We start from the raw sequence: 26,346 nt of genomic DNA, 5'->3' as shown, positions 1-26,346 counted from the left end.
TGGGTTCCCCAGGCAACTACTAGCTTAGAGGACTGTTAACATGCTCTTCTCCTAGCAACAGCGCCCATAGCTTACAAAGCACGAAGCGTGATCGCCCAAATTCTATTTCGCTTACCTCACGTTAATGTTTGTTTCTATTATTTGTGACCTCAAAATTCTAACTTGACATCAAAAAACATGATATCACTGACAAACTAGGTTATAGAGCAGATTATTTGGTAGAGATCAGTCTCACTAGCAGCCTCATTGTTCTAACACACTAAATACAAAGTATAGTCTTCAAATCTTAAAAAAACCTATGCCACTACAGAGAAATAATAAAGGGGCTAAAGATTTACTAGAAGGTTTGGGAAAAAAAAAAGACCCTGCAGAAACATGACAAGCAAAACCTTAATATAATTCGTATACAGGCAGACAGCGCATATGAGAGGAACAGAAGACATAAGAAGCGAACACAACCAGTTCAAAAACATTTGAGTGGTCAAAAGGGTAGATAAGGAAGAGGGGTTGTTGATAAAGCCCACATTTCACCTGAGTCAAATCAAAGAACAACCTCAAACTAGCTGTTTTTACTATTACACAATACTGACTTTCAGATTACTTTCCCAATGTACACGCTGGTAATGCAGCTCTTAACATAACAAAATTAAAAACAAGAACATTGAGCTTGACCTCTATTGAGAAACACTTCCTCAAGAGCAAGGAAAGAGCATAACAAAAACAGCCTGGCTTATCAAGCCCGCTCCAGTAGATGACAGTCAAACATGGTATACAAGTCAAGCAATACACCTACTAGAAAAAGCACAATGGAAAAAGATGACTAAAATACCAGCCAGACAAAATAAGTAACAAACAACAGAACACACGTACAAAAAAACAGCACTCTAAAGGACGAAAACCCCCCTCACTTCAGTAGTAGCACACACAACCATCCTCACTGATCCATAATGCTATTTCAGAACTTTTAACACAGATTCCTACAGCTCTATCAAAAAACAAGACAAATACCCTATACAGTGACCTATGAGGTGACCATGCATCACATAACCATAAGAAAACAATAACACATGAAAAAACTAAAACTAAGCTTACTTTGAATTTCTTCCTACTCCTCCTTTATAGCAGCGGCTGTTGCTCAGTGGCAACTGCCACCCAGCACATGCAGCTGCTGTGTTACAGCAGAAGAACTAAAAAGTAAAACAGAGAAGCAGGAATAATCAATCTAGTTTAACTTTCCCTGTTAAGTAAAGCGCAGAGTACTAAAGAGGAAACACAGATGGCAAGAATAAATGCACAAGTTCTCCACAATTCAAGGTGATAGGATAGGTAAGATATTCCTTATTTAAAATACCACCTTAAGTTCCACTCCAGCAACTCTAATGAAATCAGTAGCGATGCAGAAGCATTACTGAAGGTTGAACTTTGCCCAGCCCTGCAAACATACACTTACTCAGCTTTATGAAAGCACCTAAACTTGTTCAAGTCATCGTTTACATGTGAAGAGCAAAGAATGTGTGTGCTTACAGGAGCAGAGTATTATCTTTCCTCTGAAAGAAAAATGTGAATTTTTATGCCAGATGGTCACTTTGACTTTTTATCAGTAAATAGCAGCATAGTTTCACTTGTCTAGCCTAGAAGTTATTTACACAAATCCCTGCAATTCCGTGGCAATGCTCATTATGTGTGTGCTGCACCACAAACAGAAATTTTCTCCGATAGTCATTTTATGTGGGATATGAGAGGATATTTCTTCAGGAAAAGCTTACTGCCAGATGAATCTCTTGTCTAACTCACCACATAAAATCTTCTGCTATTCTCCTAGATGTTAAATGTTTAGGAAAATTAAGCAGCAGATTTATTTTGTGGATAAGAGAATAAATTAGCCTGGTGTTGACTTTTTACTAAGCCAAATACACACAAATATATATAACACCAATAACTTAGAAGCATGTATCTCTACCGTTTAGTGAGTACCACTAAAAAGATAAAAATATAAAGGGATTAAAATTTTGCTGTTAGACCTATTACAGACAAAGCAAAATCACTTTTAAATGTAAGATTTGCAACATAGATCTGGTATAACACTGCTCTCTTGTGGTTAAACATACACAGTTCATCTGCAGAATGCATCAACTATTAGGAAGAGTTGGGATGTGAACTATTACAGGAGCTTGACCCCTACAAATTGATGGGCCTGGCTGTTATCCACCCGAAGATGTTACGCGAGCTGACTGATGCCGTTGCGAGGCTGCTCTCCATAATCTTTCAGAAGTCCTGGAGATGGGGGGACAACCCAGAAGACTGGAAGAAGGCTAATGTCACCCCCATCTATAAGAAGGGCTTAAAGGCAGATCCAGGAAATTATAGGCACAGTCGTCTTACTTCAGTCTCTGGGAAAGTTATGGAATGAATGCCCCTGGGGGCTATCACAAGTCAAATGAAGCACATGATTGGGAAAAGCCAGCATGGACTCACCAAGGGCAAATCATGCTTGACACACCTGATCGACTTCTGCAACAAAGTAATTTGCTTGGTTGATGTGGGGCAAGCAGTGGACACTGGCTCCCTGGATTTCTCCAAGGCTTTCCATACAGTTCCCCAGAGCCTCCCCCTAGGGAAACTGATGCATTATGGTCTAGACAAGCGGTCCGTGTGTTGGGTGGGGAACTGGCTGACAGGCTGCACCCAGAGGGTGGTGGTAAATAGCTCCTTTTCAAACTGGCAACATGTCACAAGTGGGGTTCCCCAGGGATCGATATTGGGCCCAACGCTAATATCTTCGTAAGTGATCTGAATTATGGGATCAAGTGTACCCTGATGAAGTTTGCTGATGATACCAAACTGAGTGCGGAAGTGGACACTTTGGAAGACCCGGATAAGCTGGAAGAGTGGGCTAACAAGAACCTTATGAAGTTCAACAAGAACCAGTGTAAGGTCTTGCACCTGGTAAAACATAATCCAGGAGTGCAGCACAGGCTGGGATCTACCCAGCTGGGGAGCAGCTCTGTGGAAAGGGACTTGGGGTTCCTGTGGACAACAAGCTCCATATGACTGAACAGTGTGCTGGTGCGGTACAGAAAGCCAACAGGATGCCAGGTTGCATCAACAAGGGCATCGCCAGTAGAGATAAAGAAGTCATTATCCCACTCTACTCAGCACTTGTCAGGCCACACCTGGAATACTGTGTTCAATTCTGGTCTCCACTATACAAAAAAGATGTGGACAGGCTGCAGAGGGTCCAGAGAAGGGCCGCAAATATGATCAAAGGAGTGGGAAGCCTGACACATGAGGAAAGGCTGAGAGAATTGAGTTTGTTCAGCCTTGAGAAAAGAAGGCTTAGGGGAGACCTCGTCACCATGTTCCAGTACTTAAAGGGTGGCTACAAAGGGCATGGAGACTCGCTTTTTACAAGGAGTCACATGGAAAAGACAAGGGATAATGACCAGAAGTTACTCCTGGGGAGATTCCAATTGGACACAAGAAGAAAATTTTTCACAATGAGAGCAATCAGCCATTGGAATAACCTCCCCAGGGAAGTGGTGGATTCCCCAACATGGGACACTTTTAAGATTCAGCTGGACAAGGTGCTGGCCCATCTTGTCTAGACTATGTTTTTGCCAGGAAAGGTAGGACCAGATGATCCTTGAGTTCCCTTCCAACCTGGTATTCTATTCTATTTATATAAATTATTTTCAAAATTTTCAAACATGTTTTATTCTAAGACATTTTTTGTCGATTAGGGGTTTTACCACAACCAGTGCCAACTCCACCTCTGCACACTGTGCTGCTACCTCTCTGTTGCCTGAAGAGGGAATTTAGGCTCCTGCCTTTGGTTCTCTGACCTGTTGAAATTAAATGCCTAAATTAGGCTTAAACAAAAGGTATGAATACTTCCATCCCAATAACAATCCACAATTCTGCTCACATACATAAATAACCTGCTTTTAAAGTCTCCTTCAGCCTTCCAGGCAAACAGCCTGAATAAAAATGTAAGCAGAAATTAAAATGAAGAGGACTAGAAACATAGCTGGAACAAAAGCACTACATTGTTTTTCTTTCAACATGCAAAAAAAATAATCAAATTCCCATTGTGGAAGGAGAGATCCTGCTGACAGGATTATTGGGGAAAATAACGAATATCAAAAGAAGGGCCTTTTGATTATTATAAGCAGTTATTAAAACTAATTCTCTAAATAAAGAAAACCGTGGATAATATGTCTAGCACAATCAAAAATCTCTCAGCTAATTAGCTAAATAATAGCTATATAAAACAGAGTAAAGTTAAGATATTGCAAATGAAACTGCTATTCCAATCTCCAAGTACAAAACATGACGTTTGAATTTAAAGAAAAAGATCTCTTTAGCAACACAAAGTTTTAGAATCTTATTTTTTTGCTAGGATGGCAAGTTCAAACACCTACTGTGGGTGCTTCCATGTATATCTGAATGAATTAGGATTCATAGTCACAATTAAGTGATTTTTCAGTCATTTCTTTCTAGTTCTGTTAAACGCAGGCCAAGATCATTTATTTGTAATATAATTTTGAGATGTGCTAACATAAATTGAATAACACTGACATTTGAGTTACTAACAGTTATCCTATAGAAGACAGCTATTTTATTAATACATGCCCACAGATGGACAGGCAAAACATTTCTTTGACGAATAGTTATAGATACAAAAAGTACATTGAAAACTAACATTAAATAGGAATTATTTCTGTCGGTGACCAGTATCAATGAGAGAAAATATTTCTGAAACACAAGAATTTGTAAGTAATGTGGGCAAATAATACCGAAATGGACAAATTATTTCACAAGTGGAAGGACAGCTGTCTTCTTTAGCCTTTACCCACAACATAATTTTAGATACTGTTAAAACTATCACAGCAGTTGGACAGTGGGCCCCCTAAACTAAATGGTCCAAAGCGTAACTGTGGAGTACGATGTGCATCGTTATAAACCAATGAAAAATTTATAAACAAGAGAGGAAAAAGATTGTGAAAGACCCTTTCGGATTGTGCCTTTCACATTTGGCAGTCAAACTGCAAGAAACAAAAGTAGAATTATTTATGCAGATACAAGCGTTAATGCATGTCTTGTGTCTTTTTACATAACTCAAGCTATTCTTCCTCACAATGTATGCATTGTTTTTGATGCTCTTATAAGATTCCTCCTTTTCTTACAAAATGTCTTCTATATTTACTATCCAATACCTGTCCTTTTTTTGCTGTTTACAGTACTGTTTACAGCAGTACTTCAACAAAGTATTTTGAAAAATGATGAAAAATTTACCTCTTTATACACTGGTGATTTACAACAGGTATCCTGTTCCTTCCTGTTAAGCTACATGCTCCCCATCCAAATCTGTGAAATGAAATTGGACAATTTAAAGCACACTGAATTCCTCTGAGGGAAGCTCCCATATCTACCACTATGGAATTTACCTACTTCCAGTTTCTCAGAGGCAGAACTACATTTGTTAATCAAAGCCGGCACACTTGTTGATGAACCAGGTAGTTTAAATGTGCTTTCTTGTAACAGCTCCTCTCTTCTTTTTAAGCTATTATTTCTTTTATTCCCTGAGGATTCATAATCTCGCTTAATAATCCTTACACCTTGAAAAGATAAAATCTTGAAGGAGATAGTGACCAAGAGAGTCTGACTATGCCAACACAGGAGGAAGTATTGAGACAAGAGAGGTTGGTGAAATAACCAAATGGAGAAGAACTGCAATATATATATATTGTACAAAATATATGATGCTGCATGCAAGCAGTAAGGCAAGAAAGGGAAAAAAATAAGTACATCTATTGAAGAAACACTGCAATAGCTTCACTAGTACATAAGTACATAAGTACTGCAAAGATACAACAAAAAAAGCACATATCCACCCTGTGTAGATTTCATCCACCACCAAAGATTTTCAAAACAGTTTTTCAAGGAAAAAGAAACAAAGTATAAGCTGTAAAATGAAAGTGAGAAAGGATAGTATGTCCTTTCAAAACACCTCGAGAGACAGAAATCAGTTCAGTATTTTAAAACCTCAAACAAAATAACAAAAGCAAGTATTGTAGCAGGAGTTAGTGTCCTGATAGTTGACTGCCTTGCAAATATTTTAACTACCATTTAGACTCTACAGTCAATTATGAAAGTTTACCGGTACTTTGAAAGAATTTGGTAATTAATGCCTAGACTTACACTTCAAAGAAGTTTTGAGAATCATTTTCCGTATCTGGCAATAACTGTCCCAAACAACATAAAAGGGAAAAGAATGGCCTGTGGGCTGACACGTGAGCAGAAGTTTATGAGATGGCAGGCACTAGCCCTGAAAAATAAAGAATAAATGTAAAGCAGGATAAAATAAAAACATATATGTAAAAATCTGTTTGGTTTTACAGTTTTGGTCACCATCAGTTTTCAAATTCTAGAGGTTTATCATTAAAACTGTAAGACAACCAGCAAGCCTTCAAAGCTGCATCAAATTCCCAAAGGAACTGTTGCTATACAAAGCTAGCTGCTTTTGTATATTGGGTAACTTTAACTCTAACTGTGATTTTAAAATAAGTTGTTAATACATTACATTGAAGAACAACATAAATTTGTTTATATTTATCATAGAATCACTTAGGTTGGAAAAGACCTTTCAGATCATTGAGTCCAAAAGAAATAATATATGTATTATTATATATATTATATAAATTATATATGTAATTATTCTTATAAAATAAATAAGATTATATAATCTTGATGTCTAAACAAATATAAGAATTATTAAGTTATTCTTCACAAATGCACATGAAACTATACATAATACTTATCTTTTACACGGCAGTACATTCTCAATGCCAAATGTATTTGGTATGATGAATACACATGCCTGAGAAAGAGAAAAACATGGATACTAATATTGAGGACAATGCTGTTCAGACAATTTGACAATTGAGGACTATGCTCTAAAGTATCATTCACAACTAATTCATACATTATTCATATAAACCTGGAAGGCAATACAGATGTAGCTGAAGTCAGGGTCACTATGAAAAATCACAGAATCACAGGATTGTCTTGGTTGGAAAGGACCTTTGAGATCATCAAGTCCAACCATTAATCTAATGCTACCAAGTCAACCACTAAACAATATCCCTAAGCACCACTCTACTCGCCTTTTAAATACCTCCAGGGATGGTGACTCTACCACTTCCCTGGGCAGCCTGTTCCAATGCTTGATAACCCTTTCCGTGAAGAAATTTTTCCTAATATCCAATCTAAACCTCCCCTGGCACAACTTGAGGCCATTTCCTCTTGTCCTATAGCTTGTTACCTGGTAGAAGAGACTAGCACCCTCCTCACTACAACCTTCTTTCAGGTACTTGTAGACAGCAATAAGGTCTCCCCTGAGCCTCCTTTTCTCCAGGCTAAACAACCCCAGTTCCCTCAGCCACTCCTCATAAGACTTGTTCTCCAGACCCTTCACCAGCTTTGTTGCCCTTCTTTGGACTCTCTCCAGCACCTTGATGTCTTTCTTGTAGAAAGGGGCCCAAAACTGAACTCAGTATTCGAGGTGTGGCCTCACCAGTGCCAAGTACAGGGGGATAATATGCTAAGCATGACATCATATGGATGGAATATCCCTTTGGTCAGTGGGGGTCAGCTGTCCCAGCTTTGTCCCCTCCCAACTTCTCGTGCACCCCCAGCCTCCTCACTGGTGGGGTGGTGTGAGAAGCAGAAAAGGCCTCGAGGCTGTGTAAGCACTGCTCAGCAGTAACAAAAACATCTCTGCGTTCTCAATGCTGTTTTCAGCACAAATCCAAAACACAGCCCGATACTAGCTACTATGAAGAAAATTAACTCTATCCCCAACAAAACCAGCACAAAGGGTTAACATCTTATTATTTGAACTGGGATCCAATTCCTTTCTTCATACAGTAGACAACTTACACAGATGTCAGACTGCTTATCATGTATTGTGACAAAATGAGTTGCTCATATGTAAACAGTATATTGGAATTAGCAGAACCTTGACTGTTAGCAGGGCCGACACCATTAGCAAACATCCTTTTATGGAAATTATTCAAAACTTTGCCTCTGGATGAACAATTCTGGAAATTCAGGTGTCAGTAATCAAAATACTGCTGTGAAACCCAGAAATACCAGGGACCTTGTTCTTCCATCAGATGAATACAGCAATTTCCTCTGTGTGATTTTTCTACTTTTTTTTTTTTTTTTGTTCTTGCTAAACAGACATTGATGAATGCCCAGATGGCTTTGTTCAGTACGACAGCCGTGCTAGCTGCATTAACCTTCCTGGCTGGTATCACTGTGAATGCAGAGATGGCTACCATGACAATGGGATATTTTCACCAAGTGGAGAATCCTGTGAAGGTCAGTATCTAAAAAACATGGGGTAGTGTTATGACTTGCATTACAGTATTTTCTAGTATCTCTGACTGTGCTGGTCAAGTATTGCCTTGGACACTGTATCAATGAAAGTTAAACCTTCATCGAATCATAGAATGGGTTGGGTGGAAGGGACCTTAAAGATCATCTAGTTCCAACCCCTCTGCCACAGGCAGGGACACCTTTCCACTAGACCAGGTTGCTCAAAGCCCCGTCCAACCTGGCCTTAAACGCTGCCAGGGAGGGGGCATCCACAGCTTCTCTGGGCAACCTGTTCCAGTGTCTCACCACCCTCACAGGAAAGAATTTCTTCCTAGTATCTAATCTAAATCTACCCTCTTTCAGTTTAAAACCGTTACCCCTCATCCTGTCACTACTTGCCCTTGTAGGGCTATGTATTGGTAGATCACATGGAGATCTGTTCTGAGAACCTGGTACAGGAATCAGGATCATGAATGTCTCACAGGTACCTAGAGTCACTGGCAAACAGGTTTCAGATAAAGCAGAAGTGAAATCCGGCTGCAGGCCTTGCTAACACTGGGACACCGCTTGCTTGACTGCAGGACTTTCTTTACCCAAGGCTGCTGATCAGTAACTGAAAGGCTAACCTATTTAGCAGGATCCCTTTGTCAGTTAGGCTTTTGGAAAAAAAAAAAATCCCTTCTCGAGAAGAGGAAGAGACTGAGGGCAGTGAATACTGTTGCATATTCTCTTCTGTGCCTTTCCCCCCAAACTCTGTACCTACACACACAGAGAGATGACAGATTATATATTAATTGTCCCTCACAAGTAGTATTTGGACAGGTCTGGTATATTATAGGAGTTTGTCAGCAAACAGTGATATTCTGACAGTTCAGGTAATTGTATTTATTAGTCTCCTTGTAATGGGAAAGCTCACTGACTGAGAACTCAAATCTCTTAGGGTCTCCTAGGGAAAAACCCTTAAGAGTGCTTTTAAACAACTGCATTGTACTTTTCCTTATAGCCCTATTTACTCAAAATATTTGAAACATTTATTCTTGTTTCAATTGAAAAACTGGATATATTATACATATTTCTTAGTCTTTCTAGGGGAAAAACAAAACCAACTTTCATTCCAGAGACCTCCCCAGCAACTCCTGAAGGAAGACATCCTGCCCAAAAATTCATCAGGAGGGTAAGTTTTCCAGATTTCTTCAGTGACAGGAGTAAGGCGGCACACCATTTCACAAGATCGTTCCAGCAGACCAATAGAGCGCTCATGTTCCTGCATCTCTTCCTCCTCCCCCACATCACTACCACATCTAAGAGTTGTGTTGATTGTCACTGAGCAATTCAGTCAGGGACCTCATGTAAACATGGTTACTTGTAGGTAAACAGGGCATGGATTCTAGGTAGGCATGGATAACCTTAGAGAACCTCAAGTTGCTTCCAAGTTGTTGATACAGATATTTTAGTCAACAAAAATAAGATTACAAAGCCACATTTCTGAAAGAGAGAAAAATATCTGCAATGGGTGATAACCTTTTCATGACTAAACATCACTGTCTAAGCTTTGCAACTTCTTAGTATTGAAAACTGTCAGATGTTACCAAATGCCACCCACAGACTTCTCAAAGTATACCAGAGCTTAATGCCTAACCTAATTTACAATTGGAACAACATAAAACAAAGAATCTGTTCTCATAACATGTGTAGGTGGTACATAGTTGAAAAAAATCATATGGCCCGTGACTTATTCTTTTCCCTAAGGAAGTGGATCAGCTATGCAAACCACACAATTCACATTAGGCTGACACAAAAATCAGAGATAGTAGCCAACAACTTGAAGGGTCACACAGATCACTAGAATTTGCAGATGCTTCTGAAGTCTGACACTAGATCCTTGGTTTAAGAGGTACTAAAAAATTGTGAGAGAATTCCCTTCCAAAATTAAAAGGTGACACTTTCAAATTCAAAATTCCCACTGCAAAAGGCTCCTGTAGGCCAAACTTGTAGTTAAATGATGAACTCTGGAGAGAACAGAAAACACATACAAAAGGAGTTCAAAACAATAGTTCTTCCTGAAGAGAAGAAAATGCTGGTCACAAAAAGCAACTGAAGTAGGAGAGAGAGGAGACTACTGTATTCAAGGCTTTGCAGATTAATTCAGTCCCTCACAGCAAGAATTACACCTTCATGTTTGTCACTCACAGCAGAACGGCCACAAATGCCCAGATCCCCTGGGTCTACAAATGCTGACATAACACAGGAGATAACTTGCTCCACCTCATCACATTGCAGATACTGAGCAAGAGGGAGCTGATTCATAGGCTTTACGCTCTCCAGGACTCACCTGCCTTCATATTCTTTTCTGCAGGCACTGCATGGACTTCCTTCACTGTTGCTCCACTGCTGCCCTAGTTTATCAGAGACCAGAGCAGCAGACAAAAGACAATGGGGAGTTTTGATAGAAGAGGGTAAGACTGCCTAGTAGAGGGCCAGGCTGGCTATTCTGTACAGATATCATAGCACTTGTCAAGTTTACGTAGAGAATGCGGCAAATGCATATTTTGGAAATGGAAAGAAAGGGAAGGTCAAACTGTTACAGACTGAGAGAGGAATGGGAGAATGTGATGAAGTTCAATAATTACTAAATTCAGAAAAAAAAAAAATCTAGAAGACATAATTTTAGAAGCATAGAATAGCAAGTCACTTAAGCTCCAGTTTTAGTCAAAAGATAACTTTTAAAATTAAAACATAAGTATGGGATTTGCACAGTAATTTCTTACAACTGTGCAAATAAGACTCAGCAGCAAGAGGGAATCCAGCTGCCAGTCTACTCTGTGTAAGTGGGCAGGAAAACAGAAGCCACGTAGGATACACAAGGGGGACAGTCCACAGTCTAACTAATAGGATTTTGGTTTTATACATCAGGATCATCAGACAAAAGATTAAGTGAAGGCAGCTATTGTAAGCAGTGGATCATAATAAATTTGTAAATAAGGGACTCCATCAAATAGTCTGGCAGAAAAAATGTAAGCTCTATTTAATTAATTGTAGATAATACAATTTATTTAAGAAGTTGTCTAATATGGTCAGCGCCTAAGATACAAAAAAGTTACTCTGAGACACAAAATACCACTATGACACATATCTATGATATAAAGAAAATTTTATTTTATAAACTCTTGTGAACAAAACAAATTTCATATGGAGAAGCCAAGGAGGGAGTTAATGCTTATTTACATATGGAATTCAGACTATGTGCTAGCAGATCTCCCTACAAGGTCTTTTTTATCTCAGAACACAACTCCCCCATATTACAGGCTTTAACAGACAACCTGCAGTTTACTTACAGCACGACAAATTTTCACAAACATAAAAGTTTATTTACTGACCCAAAATAAGTTAGAATACTGTTTGCACATGGAATATGGAGTTGCATCAGCAAACTGCAAAGAAAACTGAGGCAACTATACCACTCTAATGAAACAGTATTAGCTACCATTAATTATATACAGTCACTTATATATAACACACTAACAAAAAGTTTACACTTCCTCATTATTTACACTGAAGTGCAAACACGAGTGCACACCTCAGCTGCCACACCAATAATTATTTTTCTTTCACATACATTTCCTGCATTTCCCAGGTTTCAAACACACTGCTCCATAGCAATAAAAAAAAACCTTTTTTTGATTGTGTGCATCACATTCACAAATTTGGCTGCTGGGAAACTAAGGAAAAGGAAGAGGCAATTTTACAAACCCTACAACCCAACCTTCAACAGCACAGAAGAGACACATTCTAGACAACATTACAGCACCTTGCAGCATTCAAAGTGGACCTGCCACTTACACACACTACAAAGTTTCCTCAGAAGTCTCCATGAGTTAAATATGAGCTCTCACTTTCAACGTTGATACCTGTTTAACTTCATCAGTTCTTGTAAGGTTAGATTTTGCACTCGGCTTCCGACTGCAACGACCACCCTGGGGAGCAGGTATGGAATTAGACAAAATTATACCCAAGACAACTGAGTAAGAAGATGTTTACAATAAAGACAGTTTGGAAGAGTTGTTGCACTTCTCTTAACATAGGAAGAATAGAATAGTAAGCCTGTGCAATTGCTTTAAGTACATTTACACTTCAAAACACTCAAGTGTAAAACAATTAGAGGCTTGATTACAAGCTCATGAGATTATTCAGCTTTAACCAGAAAAAGCCTGACTTTCTGCATCTACTCCTTAACATGCTGGCCTTAAGCAGTCTCTCTTCCAGGACTTTGTAATTCAGCTGTTAGATCCTGGAACATAAGCTATTCCATAAACAAGCTGTTCCAGGATCTAACTTTGAGTTTTGTATCTAGAATCAGGTATGTCAGCTATGCAATGCAATGGTCTGCAGCATCCAAAATACAAGCCTGGCTGTTTTTAACAAGTTTCTAATTTTTCCTTTAGGAAAATAAGTCAGCAGGGAAATTTATTAAGACTGCACCAGAGCTGTTGACTCACTACAGTCTATAAAATATATGCTACACTTCACTTGTGAAATACTTGTGGCAGCTGAAATAAAAAAAATACTATAGATAAGAGCTGGAAACAGAAACACACACCTTGATTTTTCTTAAATTTTCAGCCAAGAAGCTAGCACACATATAAGCAGTGGCCTTCAAAGAATGTCCGGATTTCCGTGATATGTTTTGCATTATTTTCCTCCATTAGGCTAACAAATGCCACAGTCCAAGTCTTTATCTCACTCTTAAGATATAAAGATGGAATTGCTAAACAGAGACACAGTTTAAATTACTGCCACCTATTTCTGTTCATCTCATCTAAGCAGTTCGGAGCTTGTGGATGTCTCTAACAAATAACCAACAGTACTGCTGGACTGTGTAAGTTGAAGTAGCTTGCACAGGCTGCTCTACAGAAACCAGCGCTCAGAACCACCTTAGTCTGATGGCTCTGTCTACCGCACTTGTCTTGTTCATAGCAAAAACTGTATTTTTCATGGGCTTTGCAAGAGCGTTCAGAATTTTATCTCGTTCTGGATAAAGATGCAAACTGTGTGGAAACGATGCAACCTCAAAGAAAAATATTACAGCCAATGCCTTCATTTTAATTTCTGAACACATAGCACATGTTAGTCAGACCTCTCTGCACCTTTCTAGCATCTTTATTGGTAAAACTAGTTAGTCAATAAGTAGTTAGTATTACTAACTAGACACACAGTTTCTGTGTGTGGATACCTGCCAGTTACATATCAGGCAGATGTCCATAGTTCAATCAACTATGAGATGAATTTTTAAGGTCAGTCTTATAAGTTTTTCCTCTTGGTGCATCTAGAAGTGTACTTACCAGTCTAAATCCACCCAAAATAATTAATCTTTGAGATTCTCTGCCTTGATTATACTTGAAAAAAGCAACTACCTATGCTGATGGCTTAAAAACATTGTAGAAAAGTTGTAGACTCATAAAAAGCCTGCAACTATCCATGAGAACAGCAGTCGCTTCACGAACATAAAAACACATTCTTATATAAAAACATACCAGTGAGATCTCTGGACTAGAAAATGGGGAGCTATCAAAAGATCGATTTTCTTTGTCCAGGGAATCATCATCATTTGTATGTGCAAATTTCTGCTTTAGTGCATGAGTTAGCAGAGCAACGGGATCCCAATCTGAACTTTGCCTCTTTCTGGGTCTGGAAAGAGGAGTACCTCCAGGTGACCTACAGACAAAAAAAAAAGAAAATTATTGTCTCCTGCCCTTAATCCTGTGCTGAGTGATCCAAAATCCAGAGACACAACTTCTGTATACACTCTATCCTATAAACTGCTAATTACACAAATAATGCTGCTAATATTTTATAGCAATTCACCAAACAGGACTAATACAAGTACACCAAACAACTCGTCAGCCAGATTCTTAGCTTGAAAATACAACTTGATACTGTTCCATAAAGAAACACGGCAGTAAATCAACACAAAGTATTAAAGTTATGCAAATAAATAATGAGGGGGGAAAAAAGCAAAACGTGTAGTTTTCATATCAGGTCTTATTTATAATTTATATTAAGGTATGTCAGTGGGAATTTCATAACCATTGTGAACATAATTTGATTTAAACTTCATTAATTTTAAGTTAGGGACAGTATGCTTTTCTATGGTCTCAAGAGAAAGCACAAACTTATAAAATTCCTCAGAGCAATTATATTTAAAGGAATCAACCACTTTAAGTCAAGCAAGCAGCCAAGTGACCATAAAGCCCCATTTATAAACCACACTTGAACTCAAGTTTCATTATTTAAAAAAAAAAAATTATAATCAGATTTGGCACAAAGGCTTCAAATACAGTTTTTCCCTCCAAGTGAGCACCTGAGCATCCAAATATGAAAATTAAAAAGTAGAGTTGGTATTTTAACTTAGAGAAAAGCTTATCAAATTCAAAATCAAAAGATATCAAAGAGATGCAAGATCAAAACAGCACTTGCACCCCAAAACCTAACGTAAACGTGGAAATTTGTGACTAGCCCAAGAAAATAAATTGTAAGAAAAGCTTCCTAACCACTGAGATAGTTGGAGGCAGGGGGGGAATGTAGAGATATTCACACTTCTGCTAGTAAAGTGCTATCTCCAGGGCAATGAATTGTACCTATTAATGTACACTGACAGCACTGAGCTCCAAGTCTGGTAGCTACAGTAAATGTCACTTAACATGAAACCTGAAAGAATTGAGTTCACCCTTCCTATAAAATCAAGTTGTTAGAGCACTGGCCCGATGTGTTATAGCTGGTGCTCGGGTGGTAGAAACTGGCATCTTCAGGCTCTCAGCTTCTGCGAACAGAGGTCTTCCCTTTACAGCGCACACATTAAACAACTGTCGGACTGCTGTCTGAAAGATCATGGCAATTTTGACCGTCATTACTCCCACCAACACAATAAATTCATTATCCAGTTTCTACCTTCAGAATACAGGTAGATGCCTAAATCCAGAATGCATTTCAGATGCACACCTGCCACTTCCTACTAATTATGCTCCTGCTCAACATGATGGTTGTTAAAACTGCCAACCTGAACATTCCACTTTCTTCATTCACCATACATGGAATTATATGGAAGAAAACATATATAAGGAAACACGCAGGTTTACCTAAGTGCACTTTATATTTGCTTTGTTACTGTGAAAATGTCCTCAAAAGGGTAAAGATATGCTTTAGAGTTGCATATAGACAATTTGCCCAAGACTTGTGCTAGTTATTTTCAGGGACAAAGCTCACAATTAAGAAAATGCTGAAATAAGAATGCAGTTAAGTTTTGGTAAGTGACATTCTTCCCATATTAAGAGCTCCAAATATTCATTATAGACTCAGTTGTTCTGATACACTTTTCCAACTCAAGAAGTTCAGAAAAGACATCTGACAACCTCTATTACACCTAGCATAGCAGAGCAACCCCGACCTTTAGAAGTACTGCAGTCTTTACTAATGCATTTTTGTAACATGCCAGCTGTGCTTACCATCAAAATAGCAGACTAACTGCACTATTGAAATACAAATTTACAAAACATTTTCAATAAAAGATACAGTATGTATTTTCCTTAACACTTCAAGGCTAGGACCAGAATACTTTGGGTATGTTAACAGTTTTCCAATGCATCCCCAAGGATTTGTCCTTTCACAGTGAAACCCAAAAGTTTAGTTGTCCAGATCAATTTCCTGTGACTGTGTAGGCAACTTTGTAAGCGATCTCCAGATAGCAACATACCCATCTCCCCACCCCAACCTGGGATTTGTGTACTAAAGCAGGAGACTAGTTTTAAATGCTGTGATATTCAGCACGTTTTAAATGCATCTAAAAGCCATGTCACAAGTATCTTACATTCCAAGCTGTGAACTTTGAAGTTGCCAACTTAACGTTTGTCAGCAATAGCTGCTCATTAAATGATGTTTCACGTTGGTGTTTTCTGGTCTACTTAAGTGCTGTGATGCTTACATAGTCTTGGATTACTCAGACACACATTCAATTCAACCTACCTCTCAACAGCTCGCAACTGAACTTTGTTTAGGTCTTTCAAAACGTCCATCATACTAGGAACGTTCTTTGTGCTCTGGTGATCAGCACTATCAGCTGTAGTTGAACCACTGTTTCTTGCAGCACGACGTTGTTTTATAAGTTCAATTGCTGAATTACTAGCATCAACACCAGATGGTACACCAGAAGGAAGTGGAGGAGGCGAGGGAATTACAAAGTGATTGTGAGAGACGGACAACGGTGTAGAAGTCATGGCTGGCACTGGGTAAAATCCATCTGGAGTCCTGAATGTTTTAAAGGCTTCTGGATACGGTTATAAAAGAAAAATAGCGATCTTATTTTTAGTCAGTATACCTTCACAATTAACAATATTAAGCAACGTCTAGGATGACTCAGTTTTAAGTCAAGATAAGACAGCCCTCAAAGCACTTTCTTACACACCTCACATATACCACAGAAGAATTATATTTAAAACAAAGAACATTTTTTATCTCAAAGCCACAGATTCAGAACACATGAAATAATGGATCTGAGGTGTCTGGTGCTACCCTGATTTTCTCCATTTGTGTCTTCAATCTAAGGTCTAGATTAATCAGGAAAGCAGCCTGCTACTACGTACAGTTCATTCTCAATGGTCTGAATGTTAGAATATCCCACATACATGAAGCAAAAGCAAAGATAACCACAAAACATGTAAAATAGACTACAATACTGAGTGCAATGGAGAAGAAAGGAGCCGCCAACAGAATACCTAAACGAAGCACATAGGTGCCTGAACTACTGTTTAAGTTCACTTGGCGCAATGCACACAAATATAACTCGCTCACACCAGTTCAAATGTTACAACAATCACAGCGCAAGTAAGACAAGACCTCAAAACCTTTTTTTTGGGGGGGGGGAGGGGAAATAAAAAAAAAAAGTCACAGGATAGTTGGTCTCCAATATTAACTTCAATCTTTGATACTCAAATGCTGCTGTAGGTGTGCTAACAGCCACTAGTTTTTGTTAAAGCCTGAATCTGATTTCCTTAGAATACTTTTTTAAAATCCATAATTTTGATAACTTGTCAAAAACAGTACAAAACCCAAAAGGGATAATTAATAGCCTGTAACTTTTTAAAGCAGCAATTGGTAGCCTATGGATTGTGTTGTTACTAAGCTCCTTCACAAACATGGAAATGAGTATAAACATCAGTTAGGATCAACTGAATTCAAAATCGGCAAACAGGCCATGAAAAAGAGGGGGGTGGGAGTGGCACCAAATACTGAAAAGAGAAACAAAAGACTATATTCTGTAAATTTTGTTGGTGTAAGTTCAATTAGACAAATTAGAGAATGTTCTCTATCAACACCAGACATGGCAAGCTGTGAACACGATATCTAAAGCAGAAAAAGGAAAACTGGTTTGCTTCAAACCAGAAGGGCTTACGTGGCAGAATGCTTCCTGATGTCTGCGCTGAAACAATCGCAGCAATCTGAGCACGAAGAAAGGTTAGCTCATCTTCGAGCGCAGAAATTTTCTGCAGTGCTGCTTGATCAACAAGGCTGTCTTTTTGTGTACTGTTTTTTGGAACACTTTGCATTGAATCTATAGATGGATGTAGGTCACGATAAGCTGTACTTTTTTCTTTTCTCCATAATTCAGTCCTAGAAATCAACAAAAGACACAGTCTCAAAAGGCTCAGCCAGCAATGGAAATCTCAAAATTTACTCATTGTCTGTTCAAGCAAGTTATCGTAATTCAGCAAGACAAAGTTGCAAACTATTTAAGAAAACTTTAAACTTTTAACCACTCATAACCTTAAAAATATTTTAAATCTCCCTTTGCTCAAGTACAATGCAGACCCTTGAAAAGTCACCATAAAAAAATAGCCAGATAATTTACTCAGGGACAGATTATTATCATAAGGTCATAATGTAGGATCGAGCTGCTATTATTCAATAACTATTAAAGTGACACCATAAAGATGTCTCTCCCTCCTCCCTACCTGAAACAGTAGATATGAAAGGCAGGGAGAGTGAAATAATAATGATCTCTTAATTAGGCTTTACACATTTTAGCCATTTATCAAATTCTGCAAGATGAACATGGCAAGCAGCAAAGAATCTTTGCTGTTGCAAGATTGTTGAAAGATTGGGGTTGCAATCTTTCAGAAAACATACTGGAAAATAATCATTAATACACACTTACAGAATAAGAACTGCACCTTCTGTAAGCTATGTATGAACACAGACTGAATTAGAAAATTGTGCTTCAAATTGCCTCAGGTTTTAATTTTAAAAATTGTTTCAAGTCTGTGCCTGCAGAAATAACCTTAAAATACAGAATGAGTGTAAACTCAAACTACCAGAATTTCATTATGAAACAAAGAAAGAAATTAAATTTACTTTATTTATTCAAGATGCACTAAGTTTTGATTGAATCAAAACCAGACCTTTTCCTTTATATTAATCATCCTTTTACTTCAAATCAGACCTGCAACATTGCTTTCTGATTTGTCAAAACCCCTTTCTCTTCACACTGGCTCCGAAGGAAAAGATATCAATGAGAATACTTGTTCTTGAAAAACATCCCACAAAGCCAGGAGAGGAGGAGGAGGAAGAAAGAATGAAAACAAAAGAATGAACTTTCATGGATCTGTGAATCAGACGGTCTAAAGAACAGCACAAGCAAGACAAAACAGGCCACAGCTCCTTTTAACAATGTTCTTACTCTTCCAGTATTTTACAGCTGCTGCAAAAAAAAACCACAACACTTTCATAATTCAACAGTAACATCTCAGGAATAAGATGAAACACAACTTTATCAAAACGTCTCTAATAAAAAGTGTGCCACGTCATCAGTTTCTTGTCGTTTCATTACCAGCAAGCTGCACAAAGATCAAACACATGCCAATATGAAGTACAATTACATTGTCCAATACAAATGTAGTACAAGACAATACAAGTGTCCAAATTTTAATCTTGGTTCTGGCTCTGACGCATCCTCTGATTTTGAACAGATCCTTTAGAGGAACAGTAAGCCAACTTTCTGTTTCTTCAGGGGGGTGGAGGGGTATGGAAAGAGACTTGTATACTATTTATGTCTGCAAATTCCTGGATAATTTGTCCTTTCACAGTACTTGTAATATTTTATAGTTGTAAAAATATTTCCCTTCAGCGCTCTGTAAAAGCTAGAAAGAATTACAGGAACTAAATTCAAGGTAAATTTTTAAAATAAAGAAATTATGTTTTTCTTTACACCAAAGTAACCATCAAGGTTTACACACAGAGCACTGTAGTAATAGACATCAAAAGGAGGCACTGAAATATTTTTTCTTGTTTTCCCCTTTATAACGTTTATCAAAATGCTTGTGAACTAAAATGATAAAGATAAGAATAATCTTCTTGTATGTTGCAATACACAAGTTTCCCTTAAACTCCCTCTCTCACAAAGTACTTTGCGAGTGAAAACAAATTAAAATACCAGTAACGCACCTGACGTGCTACTAAGAAGACAAAAGAGGGGACTCAAATTTTAAAAATCTTTCAGATACGAATACTCTACATAGCAAGAATTTCCAGGTAAGCAGGAACTTCCCCCCTAAAAAAACAAAAAGTTTCCAGGATTGGTTTAGCTGGAAGCCTGAAAGGGCTAGGAAAAAAGAAAAAAAAACAACAAACACACCACAACAAGAAAAAAACCCACAAAACCACACACCACAAAGGAGAGAATACATAAGTTACTTTTACGACTCCTTTTTATGCATATATTCTACTTTTACTTACCTAAGTCTAGTAAATGGTTGTCCTTCATCATTTGCCACCCACAGGACGTCAGCAAGTGATGGAGCTACAGGAGTTGGAGCTGTGCTTTGTTCATCATAACCCAATGGACTTGGATCTTTAACAAGCTAAAACAAACAACAAAAAAAAAAGCATGAAGAGAAACTAAATTCAGCACATACTAAAAGTTCTGCCTGAGCAAAAGGAATTTTTAAACAGTCCTGTAAGCAAGTTGAAAACAGTGAGCATAAGGGATGCAACACGGGAGTTACAAAAGCTAAAAAGAACAGGAAAGCTATCACTACATTAAGAAACTAGAAAACTTAAATAGTTGAAGCATACGTGTAACAATAAATCACTTACTTGAAAATAAGGTCTTGGGTAAGGCTCTAAGGAAAGAATTGTCCCAAGTCTACGGACAACACTTCGAGTAGATCCATATTCCTTTTTTTGGCAAACAGATACGACCTAAAAATTAGAATACCTTTTAATCTGAGAAGCAAAATCAAAGCCCTCAGTTCTTACAATCAAAGTTATTTAATGTTATACGTAATTAAGCACAGCACAGTTAGGTTAACCTAACTTTTCAATGCTCTTCTCAAGCGGAAAGTCCAAAGAGGCCTACGCTGGTTTTAACAGACTGTTTCCAAAACACCGCCAAGATACACCTTGGACCCAGTGTATTTCTGAGTAGCACAAAGGCCAACAAAGAATGTAGCAGCTACCTGATGTTGCTAGTAATATTCTGAGCTAATAACAAAAGAAAAAGTGAACATTTGAGTAACCATATGCGTCTATATAAGTGTCAGGGAAAAAAAATTAGTAAAGAAGCAAAGTAAGTTTAACATTCCTTGACCTGATACTTCCTTATGACTGTATATAACTGCTGGAAATGCCTTCTCGATGAGATTGCTGAAGGAAGGCATGTTCTGATCGTACGACTGATACTGCTGCCGAATATGCGAGTTTCCAAAAATATGGCCTGTCAAATAACCAAGAAATCCCAACAACGAAACTAGAAAATAACCCCGATAGCTCAAACTAGTACTCCTAGAAATACTTCAGTAGTTTCACATAAACAAACCAAGTAATTCCTCAGAACTACAAGCTGCGGCTGCGCCTCACTGTTGACACCCATGACTGAAGAACTGCCCATAAACTCACGCTCCAACATCAGACCCTGGCTGTTACTCCAGCAGTTAACCTTTCCATGTTCCCGTACAACACCCTTCCCAGGTCTCTGAAAAGGGTTTTCAGAGGATTAACTGCTACTTGGGAATCGTTATGTAGCCTTTCATTTAAAATAGCAAAACATTAACAGCTAAAGTTACTGATTTTTTTTTTCCCCCCTCCGTTCTGAGAAAAAAGAACCACTTGCACGGCTGTATAAGAACAGTGACCCACCGAAATCCCACATGCGGGCAACGCGCCTGATCGCACAACCCAAGCTTTCCCACACCGACAAACCCAGCTGTGAGCAGCACAGCCCGTCCTGCCGCAAGCGTGCGGCGGCTCCGAGGTGACGACCCTTCCTCCCCTTAACCACCGCGGCTACAGCCGAGACGCCCCGCGCTAGCGGGTCTCCCGGCGCCGCCCTGCAGGAGGCAGCCCCCTCCCCTCCCGCCCCGCCCGGGGGCTCACCTGGTCGGGCGGCCAGCCCAAGTACTCCAGCACCCGCCTGAGGAGAGCCAGCACCAGCGCCATGGCCGCCGCGCGCGCGGCAGGGAGAGGTCGCCGTCCCCCACAGGCAAGGACACCTCGCCGAGCGACGGCCGGCCTCCGTGGCACTCCCGCCTCACCGGACGCAACCGGTGCACTCTCTCTTCCGCGGGAGCCGCCCGCGGGCAGAGGAGAGCCCGCACGCCTCCTCTGACCCCTCGCCTCAGGCCGCAGCCGACGGGCGCCGAGGCCGCCCTGAGCCCAGCTAGGCCGCCCGGGCTGGCAGCACCAATCAGGAGTAGGGGTGGGGCAGAAAGGAAATCAGGCCAATAGGAAGTAGCCAGTGCTTAGTGCAGAGCCAGTAAGGGGCCGAGGGCGGGCCGCCCTCGCGGGGGCTGTCGGGAAGGGGCACGTTTGAATGCCGCCTGGACGCCGCGGGGCTCGGCGGTGCCCCTGCAGGGCGAGTCCCGCCCGTCGGCTGCTATAACACCGCTCCCGCGGGGCCTGGGCTCCCGGGCCGAGATCGGTGCCTGCCGGTGATCCCAGTCTGCTCTGGGTGAGAGCCCGCATCTCTTCCGTGGGGAAGCCCAGCTGCTTCAAGAGGGTTCCGGTGCGCGCTGTCGGGGTGTGCGGTGGGGGGAGGGGGTGGGTAGTGCACTAAGCCAAGGTCACAGGCCAGAATGAGGCCGGTTATTGTACTCACAAGAAAAATGAAACTTCAGCGTGTGCAATAGCAGAAGACAGTATGCTTCGATAGAAGAAACTTGCTAGGGCAACGGGACGTGACTGAATTCATGATGGGTTCGCGTTAAGGAGCTAAACTCATATGAGATGTTGTAGGTCCTCTGTGTAGTAAACTTCTAACCCGTTCATTCTGAGAATTAAGAGAGCAAGACAGCAGCAGAGTTCCAATATACAAAGTATCCTCAAAACACCAACTACTTGATAGCATCTGACCAAACTGAGCTCACTTCAAAATAAGAAATCTTGGCTTTGGATACTGCACTTGCTCTTTTATCTTGCTTGTCAAGATTTCTGCTGTTTTGCTTAAGAAACTTTGAAAACTTCACGAAAGGCGGTAGTGTAACAAAGTAAGACAGTGCTTCTACTCACAGGAGAAGAAATGCAGAGATCTTTTTCCTCCAGCTATGCAGTTAGTGTTATCTGCTCATAACTATGAATTCTTTTGAAGACCTAATTGTACTGGTCCCAGTAAACCTAATTTCACCAAAGCTTTCAAGAAATTAAGATAAATTGGATTATTAGACATTTTCTTTATTCACCTTTACAGGTATGTCTCAGCAACATTTCCTAGACAAACAAAATCCTCTAACTGCAACACTTGGCTGCAATGCAACTGTTACTGCCTCTTCTTGTAGTTACTATTATCCATAATTTGTCATGTGGGTTGATTCTCCAAGACCAAACACAAAGGAGGAATAGTGTTGGTAACACAGGCTGTAGTAACAGCACAAAGCTGTTTTAGGGGCCTACGAGGGTTTAAGCTTGAGGAGAGGAAGGGCTGGACTTTTTAATGGGTATTTTGAAAAACTGTCCTACAGTACTTGCCTTTAACAAAATGTACTTCTCACCCACTCCACCACCACCTTACTAAGGAAAGGGAAGCGTCAGCACGATCAGATGGAAACAACTGCATGCAGCTCTACCACAAAACTAGGAAGAGGCAGGGTCTCTAAAGCAACAGCAAAACTGAGGCAATTTAGTTAGTCTGCACCAGCACCCGTAACAAGCTGCTTTGGAACTGGAGGCGCCAGTTGGGAACTCATACAGAAATGCTCCAAACCAGCAAGCACAACTCTGAACAGCACAGGATCTGCAGGATCTCCTTAACAAAAGGATTTTGTGAAAGGCCAGCTTTAAGAAATAAAGAGATGGGGGGCTTTACCCCTGGAGGTAAATCAAAGCTAGGTAACGGCTCTTCTTCTGGAGCACCAGCACAGGAAAACTCATGCAGGAAAGCTTTAATCATATGTGTCTGCCCACTGTTAACAGTAATGCTACTGATTGTTCCTGGGAAGTGAGAGGATGTCGGATTTAATTCCAAACCGAGAACCTGAAAGAATGCAGAGTCGAGACTAACAGGATAGCTACTGGATTCTTTTTATTTTTGCCTAGTGAAATGAATGTCTGATTTTCTCTAAACTGCAGGCATGACTTCAAACTTCATAACCACACCATGCAGAGATGAAGCAGATTCAGAAACTGCTGCACCGCTGGAAAGCAATGAGTCAGAATGAATTACTGAACTCAAACTGTAGTTGAACATTTTATACCAGTAGAATGCTTGGATTTTTCTCCTACGGATCTGTTAGTGATCGTCCTTAACTTCTAACAAGAGAAATGCAAAATGCACTGAACTCACATTCACAACAGTCACACAGCTATTTCAGTAGCACCTAACGATAACCTCAAAACATGTTTTTCCTTATCACAACAGTGAAAATTCATTATTCATGTTGAAGGACTAGTAAATACTGAAGCATTAGTTTGGATTTAAGAAAAACCCACTGGCCTCCCCTTTGGTTTGTTTTCTATAGATCTCTGATAAGATTGCAAGTTGCGTCTTTGACTAGATGATCTTAATTCAAGCAGTTTTTTAAATAAATGAATTTATGTCTGTCACCATGCGTTCTGTAATCAACAAATGACATTTTTAATAAACTACACTGAAATTAAGGATAATGAAAAAAGGATTTTTATGATCTAACCTACAGGCAGGTCAGTAGGATCAAATGCCATTATCAAAGCAATCTCTACTAGATTTTCTTGGACACTCAACTGAAGCAGAAAACTTAAATCTGCCTTATCATGCACGAACTATCTTGCCTTATGACACACAGACCACAACAATCCAGTTTCAACTTGACCTAGGTGATAGATTATCTGTTCTAAGGTTATGATGGTTCAAGTATATCTTGGTCCTATTTGTTAGTTTCAGACTGATGTCAAATTTAACTTCGTTAGGGCAGACTTTGACACTGTTGCCAGGTTTATTGTTTTGTTCCTTTTTTTGCTTCTTCTGATTTAATACACACAGTCTGTGTGAGCTTTGCTAAGAAGTCCAAAATAATCAGTTTTACATTTAAAACCACTGTTAAAGACACACCGTACATGTAAAAGTGGATCTTGCAACAGTATAGTTTGCCTAAACTTCCTCAAACATAAGGCAGGAATGACCCTTTACTAACTACCACTAGAGGGCAAATATTAATCCCATTTCCTCACAGCCTGGACGTGTTGGAGCAAGTCCAGAGGAGGGCCACAAAGATGATCAGAGGGCTGGAGCACCTCTCCTATGAAGACAGGCTGAGAGAGTTGGTTGGGGCTGTTCAGCCTGGAGAAGGCGCCGGGGAGACCTCTCAGCAGCCTTCCAGTACCTGAAGGGGGCCTACAGGAAAGCAGGAGAGGCGCTTTTTACAAGGGCATGTAGTGACAGAACGAGGGGGAATGGTTTTCAACTGAAAGAGGGTAGATTTAGATTAGATATTAGGAAGAAATTCTCTACTGTGAGAGGGTGGTGAGACACTGGAACAGGTTGCCCAGAGAAGCTGTGGCTGCCCCCTCCCTGGCAGTGTTTAAGACCAGGTTGGATGGGGCTTTGAGCAACCTGGTCTAGTGGAAAGGTGTCCCTGCCTGTGGCAGAGGGGTTGGAACTAAGTGATCTTTAAGGTCCCTTCCAACCCAAACCATTCTATGATTCTACACAGATGCTGGCAAACTAGTGCCATCTGAAATACAATTTCCTCAAATACACAGCATTAATGACAGTACTACTTCTTCCTGCCTTCTGGTGTTTAATTTGGATACGGCAGGTGGTTAACTACTCCCTAACAGTAAAGCCAGTAAGAGGGAATACATTATATATGTATTTAATACAAACACCTCTACCAAAGCTTCCCCCCCCATTTTTTTTTTAAAGACATTACATCATTCTAAGGGGCAAAGTAAGAAAAATACTACACTATTAACTCCATATAACATTAAGATTTACTGTATCTATAGCAGTCTGAGAAAGAAAACCTAAGTAGTCGTCTTGTATCAGAATGTCCTTGTTCTGGTAATTCAGGTGTGTTACTGTCATCCTTAAAATTGTGCAGGTTAAAAGTGTACCTACCAGTCAATTAAGTTTGTGGGTTTGTTGTTTTTGTTTAAAACCAAACAAACTGTAAAATAAATTCTGCACTTTGGCTACAAAAATACTAGAAGCACAATTATTTAGAAATCAGTGTCAAAGACAGACTCAGTTCTCACATCTTTTGCTAACTTAACTTTTACCATTGAGTTGTAACTTCAAATTTACACATTGTATAAAGTGGAATACTAAAGAAATGTACTTCCAGGGCACTGTAATGGAATTCACACTTTATAAAAGCGTTTGGTATATCTGAAGTATCTTTACCAATTCAGGTTTTAACATATCTTACTTTACCCTTTCCAGGGATTTTTGTGGTGGTTTTTTTTTTTGTTTTGTCCTCCTGCCCCGATTTCACTAGAGGCTGTAAATGT

At 39.6% G+C, this 26,346-nt stretch overlaps 1 protein-coding gene and 1 long non-coding RNA gene across 2 annotated transcripts; both read right to left on the bottom strand.

The window, feature by feature from the left end:
* Nucleotides 1-3,776: 3,776 nt before the first annotated feature.
* Nucleotides 3,777-6,317, bottom strand: LOC137675335 (uncharacterized). The gene is made up of 3 exons (XR_011049949.1): nt 6,202-6,317; nt 5,296-5,367; nt 3,777-3,842 (listed from the first exon to the last, which is right to left on the bottom strand). It is a non-coding gene; the product is annotated as an uncharacterized lncRNA (long non-coding RNA).
* Nucleotides 6,318-11,552: 5,235 nt separating this feature from the next.
* MTFR2 (mitochondrial fission regulator 2) lies at nt 11,553-22,081 on the bottom strand. The gene is made up of 7 exons (XM_068406071.1): nt 21,802-22,081; nt 20,524-20,628; nt 20,164-20,288; nt 17,825-18,042; nt 16,399-16,699; nt 13,914-14,094; nt 11,553-12,356 (listed from the first exon to the last, which is right to left on the bottom strand). Exons 1-7 carry the CDS (start codon nt 21,862-21,864, stop codon nt 12,258-12,260), a joined length of 1,092 nt encoding a protein of 363 aa, XP_068262172.1. The 5' UTR covers nt 21,865-22,081; the 3' UTR covers nt 11,553-12,257.
* Between the last annotated feature and the right edge of the window lie 4,265 nt (nt 22,082-26,346).

The sequence above is a fragment of the Nyctibius grandis genome, chromosome 1, assembly GCF_013368605.1.
Source record: "Nyctibius grandis isolate bNycGra1 chromosome 1, bNycGra1.pri, whole genome shotgun sequence".
NCBI lineage: Eukaryota > Metazoa > Chordata > Aves > Nyctibiiformes > Nyctibiidae > Nyctibius > Nyctibius grandis.
This window is presented reverse-complemented; position numbering and strand designations above follow the sequence as displayed.